This window comes from Agelaius phoeniceus, chromosome 36 (assembly GCF_051311805.1).
Source record: "Agelaius phoeniceus isolate bAgePho1 chromosome 36, bAgePho1.hap1, whole genome shotgun sequence".
Classification (NCBI taxonomy): Eukaryota; Metazoa; Chordata; class Aves; order Passeriformes; family Icteridae; genus Agelaius; species Agelaius phoeniceus.
In genome coordinates, this window is record NC_135300.1 from 2,152,939 (window position 1) to 2,167,761 (window position 14,823).

A 14,823-nucleotide genomic window follows, 5' to 3' on the forward strand; every position below is an offset into this window, starting at 1 on the left:
CTGGGATGGCACTGGGATGGCATTGGGACACACTGGGATACACTGGGATAGCATTGGGACAAACTGGGATGGAACCCGGGCAAGGGCAAGCCCAGGTCAACTACAACGATGCTGCCCAGGAGGACCAAGGTGGGCACTGGGAGGGACTGGGAGGGACTGGGATACACTGGGATGGCACTGGGATAGCATTAGGACAGACTGGGATACACTGGGATAGCATTGGGACAGACTGGGATGGAACCTGGGCAAGGGCAAGCGCGTGCGCAAGCAGGGCAACTACAATGATGCCGCCCAGGAGGACCAAGGTGGGCACTGGGAGGGACTGGGATGGGATTGGGATGGGACTGGGATGAATTGGGACACACTGAGATGGCACTGGGACACACTGGGACAGACTGGGGTGGCTCTGGGACACACTGGGACACACCGGGCTGTCACTGAGTGTCCCCACCGTGTCCCCCAGACAACCAGTCCGAGTACTCGGTGGGCTCCGAGGAGGAGGACGAGGACTTCGACGAGCGGCCCGAGGGTGAGGGACCCTGGGGGGACAGGGGGTCCCCAAAGGGGGTCTGGGTGTCCCCAAGGGGGTCTGGGTGTCCTCAAGGGGGTCTGGGTGTCCCCAAAGGGGTCTGGGTGTCCTCAAGGGGGTCAGAGTGTCCCCAAGGGGGCTCAGAGGTCCTGGGGCATTTGGGGTGGCCCAAGATGGCTCAGGGTGTCCCTAAGGGGGTCACAGTGTCACCAAGGGGGGGGCTCAGGGTGCCATGGGGGGGTCAAGGTGCCATTGTGGGGGGGTCAGGGTGCCATTGGGGGGGTCAGGGTGCCATGGGGGGGGGTCAGGGTGTCCCTAAGGGGGTCAGGGTGCCATGTGGGGGGTCAGGGTGCCATGGGGGGGGGTTGCTGACCCCTCCCCTCCCCCAGGCCGGCGTCAGTCCAAGCGGCAGCTGCGGAACGAGAAGGACAAACCCCTCCCCCCACTGCTGGCCCGGGTGGGCGGCAACATCGAGGTGAGGGGGGGACCCCCCTGGGGACACCTGGGGACACCCTGGGGACACCCCTGGGACACACCTGAGGGGCTTGGAGACATCCCTGGGGACACCCCTGAGGGGCTTGGGGACATTCGCGGGAGCTTGGGGACATTCCCGGGGGCTTGGGGACACCCCTGGGGCCACCTGGGTCACCTCCACATGGGGCTCAGACACCTGAGTGACCCCTCAGCACCTGGGTCCCCAAATCAGAGGGTCAGGGGTCACCTGGAGCCCACTGTGCCCACATCTGGGGACAAGGCATGGGGGGTGACTCTGCACAGCCAATGTCCCCAATGTCCCCTTGATGTCCCCAATGTGTCCCCAATGTGTCCCCAGGTGTTGGGGTTCAACACGAGGCAGCGCAAGGCTTTCCTCAGCACCTTGAGGGATGATGGCAGAGTGTCCCCTGTCACCTGTGTCCCCAATGTCCCCCTGACCCTCTGGTGCCCCCGATGCCCCCAACATCCCCAATGTCCCCAATGCCCCCAATGTCCCCCTGGTGCACCCAATGCCCCCAATGTCCCCAATGTCCCCAATGCCCCCAATGTCCCTGATGCCCCCAATGCCCCCAATGTCCCCAGTGTCCCTGATGCCCCCAATGCCCCCAATGTTCCCCAATGCCCCCAATGTTCCCCAATGTCCCCAATGTCCCCGATGCCCCCAATGCCCCCAATTTCCCCAATGTCCCCAATGTCCCTGATGTCCCCAATGCCCCCGGTGTCCCCAATGTCCCCAATGCCCCCAATGTCCCCAGTGTCCCCAATGTCCCCGCTGTCCCCCCAGGTGCTGGGGTTCAACACGAGGCAGCGCAAGGCTTTCCTCAACGCCGTCATGCGCTGGGGGATGCCCCCCCAGGACGCCTTCACCTCCCAGTGGCTCGTGAGGGACCTGCGGGGCAAAACCGAGAAGGAGTTCAAGTAGGTGACAAAGGGGACACACCTGGGGACACACCTGGGGACACCGGGGAGGGGTGGTGGCACTGCGGAGGCCACAGGATCCATGGGGGAAAGGTGGCGTCAAGGACGGGTGGTGGCATCAGGGACGGGTGGTGGCACTGGGGACAAGGGTTGACACCGGGTGGTGGCACTGGGGACAGGCGGTGGCGTCAGGGGGACAGGTGGTGGCAGGGTAGTGAGGTGTCCGTGTGTCCCCATGTCCTCATGTTGTCCCCATGTCCTCTGTGTGTCCTTTCATCCCCATGTCCTTATTGTCCCCGTGTCCCCTCATCTTCCTGTGTGGCCCTGTGCCCTCCATTGTCCCATGTCCCCAATGTCCCCAATGTGTCCGATGTCCCCAATGTGCCCAATGTCCCCAGTGTGCCCAATGCCCCTCAATGTCCCCAATGTCCCCGATGTCCCCGATGTCCCCGATGTCCCCAATGTCCCCAATGTCCCCGATGTCCCCAATGTCCCCAGTGTCCCCCGATGTCCCCGCTGTCCCCGTGCCACATGATGAGCCCTTACTCAGCCGAGCGCTGTCCCTGTCGGTGTTCCTGGGGCCCGGACGAGGCCGTGTCCCCCTCAGCCCAACACAAAGCCACCCCCGATGTCCCCGTGTCCCCCTCGGGGGGCCGGGTGTGGCCCAGGGGACGCCAGAGCGGTGGCAGGTCCCTGGTCCCTGCCATGACCCCGGCACAGCCCCCACGGGCGCCGTGACGAGGGGACGGGCTGATGGTGCGGGGACGGCAGGGACACTGGGGACATTGGGGACATTGGGGACACTGGGGACACTGGGGACATTGGGGACATTGAGGACACTGGGGACATTGGGGACAGCAGGGACACTGGGGACTGTGTCGACACTGGGGACATTGGGGACACTGGGGACTGTGGGGACATCAGGGACACTGGGGACACTGGGGACTGTGGGGACAGCAGGGACATTGGAGTCTGTGGGGACATTGGGGACACTGGGGACATTGGGGGACACTGGGGACAGGATCTGTGGGGACAGTGACCTTGGGGCAGGGTGTGTGGGCGTGGTGGCACAGGTGGCACAGGCAGGGGCACGGGCAGTGTCAGTGGCACAATCAGGGGTGGTGGCTCGGTTGGTGGCAGTGGCACAGGCGGTGGTGGCACAGGGTTGGTGGCAGTGGCCATGGGGTGGTGGCCCAGGGGTGGTGGTGGCGCTGGTGGTGGCAGTGTCCCCGCGGTTGGTGGCCCAGCAGTGGCCCTGAGCGCTGTCCCCAGGGCCCACGTGTCCCTGTTCCTGCTGTCCCTGCTGTCCCTGTTCATGCTGTCCCATTCATGCTGTCCCCATTCATGCTGTCCCTCTTCATGCTGTCCCTGTTCCTGCTGTCCCTGTCCCCATTCATGCTGTCCCTGTTCCTGCTGTCCCTGTTCCTGCTGTCCCTGTCCCCATTCATGCTGTCCCTGTTCCTGCTGTCCCTGTTCATGCTGTCCCTGTTCCTGCTGTCCCTGTCCCCATTCATGCTGTCCCTGTCCCCAGGGCCTCCGTGTCCCTGTTCATGCTGTCCCTGTCCCCATTCATGCTGTCCCCTGTTCATGCTGTCCCCGTTCCTGCTGTCCCTGTCCCCATTCCTGCTGTCCCCATTCATGCTGTCCCCTGTCCCCAGGGCCCACGTGTCCCTGTTCATGCTGTCCCTGTTCCTGCTGTCCCTGTCCCTGTTCATGCTATCCCTGTCCCTGTTCATTCTGTCCCTGTCCCCAGGGCCCACGTGTCCCTGTTCCTGCTGTCCCTGTCCCCATTCATGCTGTCCCTGTCCCCAGGGCCCACGTGTCCCTGTTCATGCTGTCCCTGTCCCCATTCATGCTGTCCCTGTTCATGCTGTCCCATTCATGCTGTCCCCATTCATGCTGTCCCTGTTCCTGCTGTCCCCATTCATGCTGTCCCTGTCCCCAGGGCCTACGTGTCCCCATTCATGCTGTCCCTGTCCCCATTCATGCTGTCCCTGTCCCCAGGGCCTACGTGTCCCCATTCATGCTGTCCCTGTCCCCTGTCCCCTGTTCATGCTGTCCCTGTCCCCTGTCCCCATTCATGCTGTCCCTGTCCCCAGGGCCTACGTGTCCCTGTTCCTGCTGTCCCTGTCCCCATTCATGCTGTCCCTGTTCATGCTGTCCCTGTCCCCATTCATGCTGTCCCTGTTCATGCTGTCCCATTCATGCTGTCCCTGTCCCCTGTCCCCATTCATGCTGTCCCTGTCCCCAGGGCCTACGTGTCCCTGTTCATGCGCCACCTGTGCGAGCCGGGCGCCGACGGCTCCGAGACCTTCGCGGACGGCGTCCCCAGGGAGGGGCTGAGCCGGCAGCAGGTGCTGACCCGCATCGGAGTCATGTCCCTCGTCAAGAAAAAGGTACCTGGGACACCTGGGGACAGGCTGGGGACACACCTGGGGACACCTGGGACACCCAGGGACACCCAGGGACAGGCTGGGGACAGCCCAGCCTGAACACGGGAAGGGGCTGAGCCAGCAGCAGGCGCTGACCCGCATTGGAGTCATGTCCCTTGTCAAGGAAAAGGTACCTGGGACACCTGGGGACAGGCTGGGGACACACCTGGGGACAGGCCTGAGCACCTGGGGACAGGCTGGGGACAGGCTGGACACCTGGGGACACACCTGGGACAGCCTGAATGCCTGGGGACAGGCTGGGACAGCCAGGGACAGCCCTGGGACACCTGGGGACACCTGGGGACACACCTGGGAACAGCCTGGACACCTGGGGTTCCTTGGGCAGGTTTTTGGGGTGGATTTTGGGGGGTTTTGGGGTGGATTTTTGGGGTTTTTAGGGTTTTGGGGGTTTTTTACCCCCCCTGTTGTGTCCCCTGTGCAGGTGCAGGAGTTCGAGCTCATCAACGGGCGCTGGTCCCTGCCCGAGCTGGGCCCTGGGCATGTTCTAGGGTCCCTTTTTGGGGCAGGTTTTAGGGGTGGATTTTGATGTTTTTGGGGTGGGATTTTTTGGGGTTTTCAGGGTTTTTGGGATCCTCTGACCCCTCCACGTCCCCTGTGCAGGTGCAGGAGTTCGAGCTCATCAACGGGCGCTGGTCCCTGCCCGAGCTGGGCCCTGGGGATGTTTTAGGGGTCCATTTTGATGTTTTTGGGGTGGATTTTTGGGGTTTTTGTGTTCCCCTGACCCCTCCACGTCCCCTGTGCAGGTGCAGGAGTTCGAGCACATCAACGAGCGCTGGGCCCTGGGCATGTTCTAGGGTCCCTTTTTGGGGTTTTTGGGGTGGATTTTCAGGGTTTTTGATGGTTTTGGGGTGGGATTTTTGGAATTTTTGGGGTTTTCAGGGTTTTTGTGTTCCCCTGACCCCTCCTGTCCCCTGTGCAGGTGCAGGAGTTGGAGCTCATCAACGGGCGCTGGTCCCTGCCCGAGCTGGGCCCTGGGCATGTTCTAGGGTCCCTTTTTGGGGCAGGTTTTAGGGGTGGATTTTGATGTTTTTGGGGTGGGATTTTTTGGGGTTTTTGAGGTTTTTGGGATGGATTTTCAGGGTTTTTGGGATCCCTGACCCCTCCATGTCCCCTGTGCAGGTGCAGGAGTTTGAGCACATCAACGGGCGCTGGTCCCTGCCCGAGCTGGCCCCCGAGCCCAGCGCCGACTCCAAGCGCTCGTCCCGCGCCTCCTCCCCCGCCAAGACCGGACCCCCCAGCCCCGAGCAGAGCGGCCCCCCCAGCCCCGCGCCCCCCACACCCGGTACCCACGGCGGGGACACCACGGGGACAGGGACAGGGGACACCGTGGGAACAGGGGTGGGGACACCATGGGGACAGGGACAGGGGACACCGTGGGGACAGGGGACAGGGGTGGGGACACAATGGGGACAGGGGACAGGGATGGGGACACAATGGGGGCGTCACGGGGACAGGGATGGGGACACGGGGACAAGGATGGGGACAGGGATGGGGACATGGGGAGAGGGATGGGGGCAGAGGGACAGGGAACATGGCTGGGGACAGGGATGGGGACATGGGGACATGGGGATGGGCATGGGGACAGGCGTGGGGACAGGGATGGGGACATGGAGACATGGGTATAGGGATGGGGACACAGCTGGGGGGGTCATGGGGACAGGGGTGGGGACAGGGATGGGGACATGGGAACATGGCAGGGGGACAGGGATGGGGACATGGGGACAGGGATGGGGACATGGGGACGGGGATGGGGACACAGCTGGGGACACAGCTGGGGGCATGGGGACAGGGGTGGGGACAGGAATGGGGACATGGATGGGGACAGGGATGGGGACATGGGGACAGGGATGGGGACATGTCTGGGGACACAGCTGGGGGCATGGGGACACGGCTGGGGACAGGATGGGGACCAATGTGCTGATGTCCCCTGTCCCCAGCCACGCCGGCGCCCAGCGAGCGCGGGGACGGGCCAGGGCCACCCCCGGACAGGGACGAGGGTGACACCAGGGACGAGAAAGAGCCCAAAGGCCCCGAGAAGATGGAGACAGATGTGAGTGACACAACTGTCCCCAACCCTGTCCCTGTCCCCAGCACGGCCTCCCTGTCCCCAACTCTGTCCCATCCCTGTCCCCAGCTGTGTCCTTGCTGTCCCCAGCGCTGTCCCCACCCTCCTGTCCTTGTCCCCATCCCTGTCCCCAGCTGTGTCCTCGCTGTCCCCAACACTGTCCCTAACGCTGTCCCCACCCTCCTGTCCTTGTCCCCATCCCTGTCCCCAGCTGTGTCCTCGCTGTCCCCAACGCTGTCCCCACCCTCCTGTCCTTGTCCCCATCCCTGTCCCCAACACTGTCCCCACCCTCCTGTCCCCATCCCTGTCCCCGTGTCCCCCCTCAGTGTCACTCTCAGGGGGGCGATGTCCCCACGGATGGGGACACTGAGGGTGACAGCCCCTCCTGTCCCCACAGCCCCCTGTCCCCGAGGCGCCACCGTCGCCGGGCGATGGCAGCGAGGCCGAAGGGCCCCGCAAGGGGGAGGAGGAGGAGGGACCCGGCCACAGGGACCCCGAGGCCGAAGGGCCCCCGGCCCGCGAGGAGCGGCCAGGTGAGACCCCCCCGGGAACCCCCAAATCCTGGGAACCCCCAAAATCCCTGATGCCAAAAACCCCAAATCCTGGGAACCCCAAAAACCCCAAATCCCGGGAACCCCAAAAACCCCAAATCCTAAAAACCCCAAATCCTGGGAACCCCCAAAATCCCTGATGCCAAAAACCCCAAATCCTGGGAACTCCAAAAACCCCAAATCCCGGGAACCCCAAAAACCCCAAATCCCAGAAACCCCAAATCCTGGAAACACCAAATCCTGGGAAACCCAAATCCCAGAAACCCAAAATCCCAAATCCATGGAAGACCCCAAATCCCAAAAACCCCAAATCCTGGGAAACACCAAATCCCAGAAACCCCAAAACCCCAAACCCCAAAAACCCCAAATCCCTGGAAAACCCCAAACCCCAAAAACCCCAAATCCCTGGAAAACCCCAAATCCCTGGAAATCCCCAAACTGCAAAAACCCCAAATCCCCAAACCCCCAAAAATCCCAAAACCCCCAAAAACCCCAAAACCCCAAAAACCCCAAAACCCCCAAAAACCCCAAAAGCCCCAAGAACCCCAACCCTGCAGGTGCCGAGGCCGAGAAGGTTCCGGGGCTGGACAAGGGGGACGAGAAGGCCCCGGAGGAGGAGCCCAAGGAGCGCCCGGGGGACCCCGACCCCAAACGAGGTAACGGGGGCGGGGCTTTAAGGGAAAGGGGCGTGGCCTGACCCACGATGGGCATGGCTTGATAAAGGGGGCGTGTCCTAATAGACAGGGTGGGGTTTCACAGAAGGGGGTGTGGCCTAGCACGGAGTGGGTGGTGCTTATTTGAAGGGGTGTGGTCTAATAGGAGTGGGTGGGGCTTAGAAAAAGAGGTGTGGTCAAACTTGGTGGGGGCGTGGCTTAACCCACCCCTTGTCTCGTTTATTGTTGGGGCTGGGGGGGTTTGGGGGGACCGAGGGGGGGTCAGATGTGCCCTGAATCCCCCAAACCCATCCCTGATCCCCCAAACCCATCCCTGTCTCCCCAAATTTGTTCCTGTCCCCTCAAACCCATCCCTGACACCCCAAACCCATCCCTGTCCCCCAAATTTGTCCCTGACACCCCCAAACCCATCCCTGACACCCCAAACCCATCCCTGAACCCCCAAATTTGTTCCTGTCCCCTCAAACCCATCCCTGACACCCCAAACCCATCCCTGACCCCCAAACCCATCCCTGACACCCCAAACCCATCCCTGACCCCCCCAAATTTGTCCCTGACCCCCCCAATGCCCTCCTGACCACCCAAAGGTTTCACTGTCCCCCCAAATGTGTCCCTGACCCCCCAAACCCATCCCTGATCCCTCCCAAACCCATCCCTGACCCCCCGAATGTTCCCCTGACCCCCCAAATGTGTCCCTGACTCCCCAAACCCATCCCTGACCCCCCGAATGTGTCCCTGACCCCCCAAATGTGTCCCTGACCCCCCGAATGTTCCCCTGACCCCCCAAATTTGCCCCTGACCCCCCGAATGTTCCGCTCCCCGCAGAGGAGCCCAAGGCCGAGCGGGAGGCGCGGCCCAACGGGCGCCGCGAGGACAAGGCCGAGAAGCCGCGGTTCATGTTCAACATCGCCGACGGCGGCTTCACGGGTGAGCACGGGGACATGGGGACACCAGGGGACACTGGGGACACCCAGGGGACACCAGGGGACACCAGGGGACAGCCCTGACCCGCTGTCCCCACCCCTGCAGAGCTGCACACGCTGTGGCAGAACGAGGAGCGCGCCGCCATCTCCTCGGGGAAGCTCAACGAGATCTGGCACCGGCGCCACGACTACTGGCTGCTGGCTGGCATCGTCCTGTATCCTTGGGGTGTCACCAGGGGATTTGGGTGTCACCAGGGGATTTGGGGTGTCACCAGGGGTGTCACCGTGGGGATTGGGGTGTCCCTGGGCTGGGGACAGTGACAGCAGAGTCAGGGTGACAAAATGGTAAATGGTAAAGGGTGGCACTGGTGACACGGCTGCTGGCTGCTGGCTGGCATCGTCCTGTATCCTTGGGATGTCACCAGGGGTGTCACCAGGGGATTGGGGTGTCACCAGGGGTGTCACCAGGGGATTTGGGGTGTCCCTGGGCTGGGGACAGTGACAGCAGAGTGAGGGTGACACCACAGTGAGGGTGACACCACAGTGAGGGTGACAGCCAGGAGAGGGTGGCACCCATGGTTGGTGTGCTGGATGCGGGGGACACTGGGGACAGGGAGATGTGATGATGCAGTGACAGGGTGACACAGTGACACAGGTGACATGGTCACACAGTGACAGGTGACACAGGTGACACAGGTGACACGGGTGACACAGGTGACACGGGTGACACAGGTGACAAGTGGCATCCTTAGCACGCAGCCACGGCTCTGTGTGCTGTGTGTGGGAGGTGTTGGGGACATCGTGACAGTGTGACACAGTGACAGGTGACACAGGTGACACAGGTGACACAGGTGACATGGTGACACGGTGACAGTGGCATCCTTAGCGCACAGCCACGGCTCCGTGTGCTGTGTGTATGGGGGATGTGATGATGCAGTGATAGGGTGACATGGTGCCATGGTGCCATGGTGACAGTGTGACACAGTCACAGGTGACACAGGTGACACAGGTGACGCGGGTGACACAGGTGACATGGTGACAGTGGCATCCTTAGCGCACAGCCACGGCTCCGTGTGCTGTGTATGGGGGATGTGATGGTGCAGTGACAGGGTGACACAGGTGACACAGGTGACACAGTGACAGGTGACACAGGTGACACAGGTGACACAATGACAGGTGACACAGGTGACACAGGTGACACGGTGACAGTGGCATCCTTAGCGCGCAGCCACGGCTCTGTGTGCTGTGTGTATGGGGGATGTGATGATGCAGTGACAGGGTGGCATGGTGACACAGGTGACACAGGTGACACGGGTGACACAGGTGACACGGTGACAGTGGCATCCTTAGCGCGCAGCCACGGCTACGCGCGCTGGACCGACATCCAGAACGACGGCGCCTTCGGGGTCATCAACGAACCCTTCAAGGGCGAGGCCTCCAAGGGGAACTTCCTGGAGATGAAGAACAAGTTCCTGGCGCGCCGCTTCAAGGTCAGCAACGCGGGGACACCGGTGGCACTGGGTGGCACTGGGGTGACAGCGAGGGTGGCACTGGGTGGCACTGGGGTGGCCTTGCATGAGGGGCTGGGATGAGCGGGAAGGGGGCCAAGGGTGCTCCGACACCTGGGCGGGTCCTGCAGGTGTTGGGTGAGGTCGGGGTTGGACACCTGGACATTTGTGTTGTCCAGATGTTGGTGAGGTCACGGTTGGACCCACCAACACCTGAACCCTCCAGATGTTGGGTTTCCTCAAACCTTGACCCAACACCTGGACCCTCCAGATGTTGATGAGGTCAGGGCTGATCCCCCCAGCTGTTGATGAGGTCAGGGCTAAACCCACCCATACTTGGACCCTCCAGCTGTTGATGAGGTCGGGGTTGGACCCACCAACACCTGAACCCCTCCAGCTGTTGACAGAATCAGTTCTGACCCCTCCAGCTGTTGATGGAATCAGGGCTGGACCCACCCACACCTGATCCCCCCAGCTGTTGATGGAATCAGTTCTGATTCCCCCAGCTGTTGATGAAATCAGGGCTGAAGTCACCAACACCTGACCCCTCCAGCTGTTGATGAAATCAGTTCTGACCCCTCCAGCTGTTGATGAAATCAGGGCTGATCCCCCCCAGCCGTTGATGAAATCGGGGCTCCCCCTCTCCCCACACCTGAACCCCTCCAGCTGTTGATGAAATCAGTTCTGACCCCTCCAGCTGTTGATGGAATCAGGGCTGATCCCTCCAGCTGTTGATGAAGTCACTTCTGACCCCCCCAGCTGTTGATGGAATCAGTTCTGATCCCCCCCTCTCCCCACACCTGAACCCATCCAGCTGTTGATGGAATCAGTTCTGATCCCTCCAGCTGTTGATGGAATAGGGGCTGATCCCCCCAGCTGTTGATGGAATCAGGGCTGATCCCCGTCTCCCCACACCTGATCCCTCCAGCCATTGATGGAATCAGGGCTGATCCCCTCCAGCCATTGATGGAATCAGTTCTGATCCCCCCCTCTCCCCACACCTGCTCCCCCCAGCCGTTGATGGAATCAGCTCTGACCCCTCCAGCCGTTGATGGAATCAGTTCTGACCCCCCCAGCTGTTGATGGAATCAGCTCTGATCCCTCCAGCTGTTGATGGAATAGGGGCTGATCCCCGTCTCCCCACACCTGATCCCTCCAGCTGTTGATGAAATCAGGGCTGATCCCCTCCAGCCATTGATGGAATCAGGGCTGACCCCCCCAGCTGTTGATGGAATCAGGGCTGATCCCCCCAGCTGTTGATGGAATCAGTTCTGCTCCCCCCAGCCATTGATGGAATCAGGGCTGATCCCCCTCTCCCCACACCTGATCCCTCCAGCTGTTGATGGAATCAGTTCTGACCCCTCCAGCTGTTGATGGAATCAGCTCTGATCCCCCCAGCTGTTGATGGAATCAGTTCTGCTCCCCCCAGCCATTGATGGAATCAGGGCTGACCCCTCCAGCCATTAATGGAATCAGTTCTGCTCCCCCCAGCCATTGATGGAATCAGTTCTGATCCCCCCAGCCGTTGATGGAATCAGTTCTGACCCCCCCCTCTCCCCACACCTGAACCCCTCCCCTCCTCCCTCCCGTCCCGCTGCAGCTGCTGGAGCAGGCGCTGGTGATCGAGGAGCAGCTGCGCCGCGCCGCCTACCTGAACATGACGCAGGACCCCAGCCACCCCGCCATGGCGCTCAACACGCGCTTCGCCGAGGTCGAGTGCCTGGCCGAGAGCCACCAGCACTTGTCCAAGGAGTCGCTGGCGGGCAACAAGCCGGCCAACGCCGTGCTGCACAAGGGTAAGGGGCGGCAGCAGGGCCGGCGCGCCCGGCGCGGGGCTCGGCCCGTGTAGCGCCCGCCTCGTGCTCTGTACGCGCCTGTGACGCCATTAAAGAGGGGTTTGCTCCCACCCAACGCCGCCTCCCGGTGTCTCCTTGCTCTGCGTGTGCTTTCTGGGGGCGGGGCAGGGGCGGGGCTGCGCCGCGACGCCGGGCACGGGGCGCCAGGAGAGGTGCTGGAAAGGTGGAGGAAAGGTGGTAGTAAAGGTGGAGTAAAGTGGTAGTAAGGTCGTAGTAAAGTCGGAGTAGAGTAGTAGTAGTAAGTTGGAGTAAAGTACTAGTAAAGTAGGAGTAGAGTAGAGGAGTAGTAGAGTATGAGTAGAGGAGCAGTAAAGTTGGAGTAAGTTTTGGCTAAAGTCTGAGTAAATTGGGACTAAAGTCTGAGTAAATTGGGACTAAAGTCCAAGTAAAGTCCATGTAAATTCAGACTGAAATCCAAGTAAAGGCGGAGTAAATTTGGAGTGAATTCGGATCGCAAAGGTGACATAAAGTCTGAGTAAATTCAGACTGAAGTCTGAGTACATTGGGACTAAAGTCTCAGTAAATTCAGACTGAAGTCCAAGTAAAGTCAGTGTAAAGGTGGAGTAAAATCCAAGTAAAGTCAGCGCAAAGGCAGAGCAAAGTTGCAATAAAGCCCAAGTAAGCTCGGAGTAAAGTCAGCATAAGGCGGGAGGCGCATGGAGGGGGCGTGGCTTGGCGCTGAGGTGGCTCTGCTGAGTAGCTGTGGTGTAAAGCTGGAGTATGTCCCTAGTGCCGTCCTGTGTGTATCTCTGGAGTAGTTTACGCCTTGATCCCTTCCCTCCCTCCCTCCTCCCTCCTCGCCTGGGGCTGTTTGGGCGGAGCATCCCCGGAGTATCCCCGCGGTGCATGCTGGGAGTAAGGCTGGAGTAAGGCTGGAGTAGCGCCGGTGTTTGCATGCGCTGGAGCACCCCGGTGTAAGCGCGGAGTATCCCTGGTGTAATTAATGAGTAAAGCCTGGAGGACTTGGGGGGGATGAGCTGAGTAAACCCAGAGTATCCCTGGTGTATTTAATGCCAGGAGTATCCCTGGAGTCACCTCCAGCGTGTCCGAGGAGTAGCCATGGAGTAGCCATGGAGTAGCCCAGTGTGTGCAGGCCTGCAGTAAGGCAGGAGTAACCCTGGAGTATTACTGGGACATCCAACAAGTACCCCCAGAGCGTAAAGAGTAACCCTGGAGTATCTCCAGAGTACCTCGAGGAGATACTCAGAGTAAGGAGCACAGCTGGGGGGGTACCTCCACTGTGGGTGAGGTAAATCAGGAGTAAACCCTGAGTAAGCCAGGAATAAACCCAGAGTAAGTCAGGAGTATCCCCCGAGTACTCACACCCCCTCCCCCCACGCATGCCCCCCTCCCCCGCCCACCCGCCACCCTGAGTAAGCTCTGAGTAACCCCTGAGTAACTCCCACCTCCTCCCCCTCCCTCTCTCTACCTCCCATTCTCACGTGAGTATCTCCCGCCCACCCCCTCCCCACGAGTAACCCATGAGTAACCCATGAGTAACCTGTGAGTAAGCTGCGAGCAGGGCCGGGCGGTGCTGACGGGGCTGTGTCTCTCTCTCTCTGTGCCGCGGGCAGTGCTGAACCAGCTGGAGGAGCTGCTCAGTGACATGAAGGCGGACGTGACGCGCCTGCCGGCCACGCTGTCCCGCATCCCCCCCATCGCCGCCCGCCTGCAGATGAGCGAGCGCAGCATCCTCAGCCGCCTGGCCAGCAAGGGCACCGAGAGCCACCCCCCGCCCGTGAGTGACCCTTGGGGACACTGTCATTGTCACCTTGTCACACTGCCCCCGGGGATATGGACATTGTCACCCTGTCACACTGCCCCCGGGGATATCGGCATTGTCACTCTGCCCCCATGGCATCCTCAGCCGCCTGGCCAGCAAGGGCACCGAGAGCCACCCCCCGCCCGTGAGTGACACCCTGGGGACATTGGCATTGTCACACCTTGGGGACACTGTCACCCTGTGCCCCTGTCACCCTGCCCTGGGGATATCAGGATATCAGCACTGTCACCCTGCCCCTGTCCCCACTATGGCATCCTCAGCCGCCTGGCCAGCAAGGGCACCGAGAGCCACCCCCCGCCCGTGAGTGACCCTTGGGGACATTGGCATTGTCACACCTTGGGGACACTGTCACCCTGTGCCCCTGTGCCCCTGTCACCCTGCCCTGGGGATATCGGCATTGTCACCCTGTCCCCACTATGGCATCCTCAGCCGCCTGGCCAGCAAGGGCACCGAGAGCCACCCCCTGCCCGTGAGTGACACCTGGGGACACTGTCACACTGCTCTGGGGACATTGTCACCCTGGGGACATTGTGACCCTGTCACCCTGTGCCCCTGCCACCCTGCCCTGGGAATGTCCCCTGCCCCCACAGGCAGGTGACAGCAGGGGGGTGGCACCAGGAGGTGACATGGGGGGGATGACCCTGGGGGTGACCCTGGCGGTGACCCTGGGGGTGACCCTGGGGGTGACCCTGGGGGTGATGACCCTGGGAGGTGACCCTGGGGGTGACCCTGGCGGTGACCCTGGAGGTGACCCTGGGAAGTGACCCTGGGGGTGGCACCAGGAGGTGACCCTGGCGGTGACCCTGGCGGTGACAGCCGTGTCCCTGTCCCCAGAGCTTCCCGCCGGGTCCCTACGCCACCCCCCCGAGCTACGGGGGCACCTTTGGGACCCCCCCGGCTGGAGCCCTCCCCCACCCCGGGGGGGCCAACTACAGCCAGATGCCACCAGGGTCCTTCATCTCCGGTGAGACTGGGGACACTGGGGACACTGGGGGGACACATTGGGGACATGGGGGTCACAAATGGGGACATCCCCCTCGGGCTGCCAGATGCCACCAGGAGTCACCG

The 14,823-nt window shown here is 61.7% G+C and overlaps 1 protein-coding gene across 3 annotated transcripts in view; it reads left to right on the forward strand.

The window, feature by feature from the left end:
* CHD3 (chromodomain helicase DNA binding protein 3) overlaps positions 1-14,823 on the forward strand; it is a 50,959-nt gene that overhangs the window by 34,926 nt on the left and 1,210 nt on the right. For 2 of the 3 annotated variants that reach the window (XM_077193085.1, XM_077193087.1), the window contains exons 26-39: positions 464-529; positions 919-1,004; positions 1,809-1,942; positions 4,194-4,338; positions 5,515-5,677; positions 6,333-6,445; positions 6,858-6,993; positions 7,569-7,667; positions 8,511-8,612; positions 8,715-8,823; positions 9,966-10,098; positions 11,717-11,912; positions 13,547-13,710; positions 14,590-14,719. In XM_077193085.1, the coding sequence (XP_077049200.1) occupies positions 464-529; positions 919-1,004; positions 1,809-1,942; positions 4,194-4,338; positions 5,515-5,677; positions 6,333-6,445; positions 6,858-6,993; positions 7,569-7,667; positions 8,511-8,612; positions 8,715-8,823; positions 9,966-10,098; positions 11,717-11,912; positions 13,547-13,710; positions 14,590-14,719 (1,776 nt within the window). Of the gene's footprint in view, positions 1-95; positions 130-463; positions 530-918; positions 1,005-1,808; positions 1,943-4,193; positions 4,339-5,514; positions 5,678-6,332; positions 6,446-6,857; positions 6,994-7,568; positions 7,668-8,510; positions 8,613-8,714; positions 8,824-9,965; positions 10,099-11,716; positions 11,913-13,546; positions 13,711-14,589; positions 14,720-14,823 lie in introns of all 3 variants that reach the window. The other variant, XM_077193086.1, reaches the window with a different exon arrangement.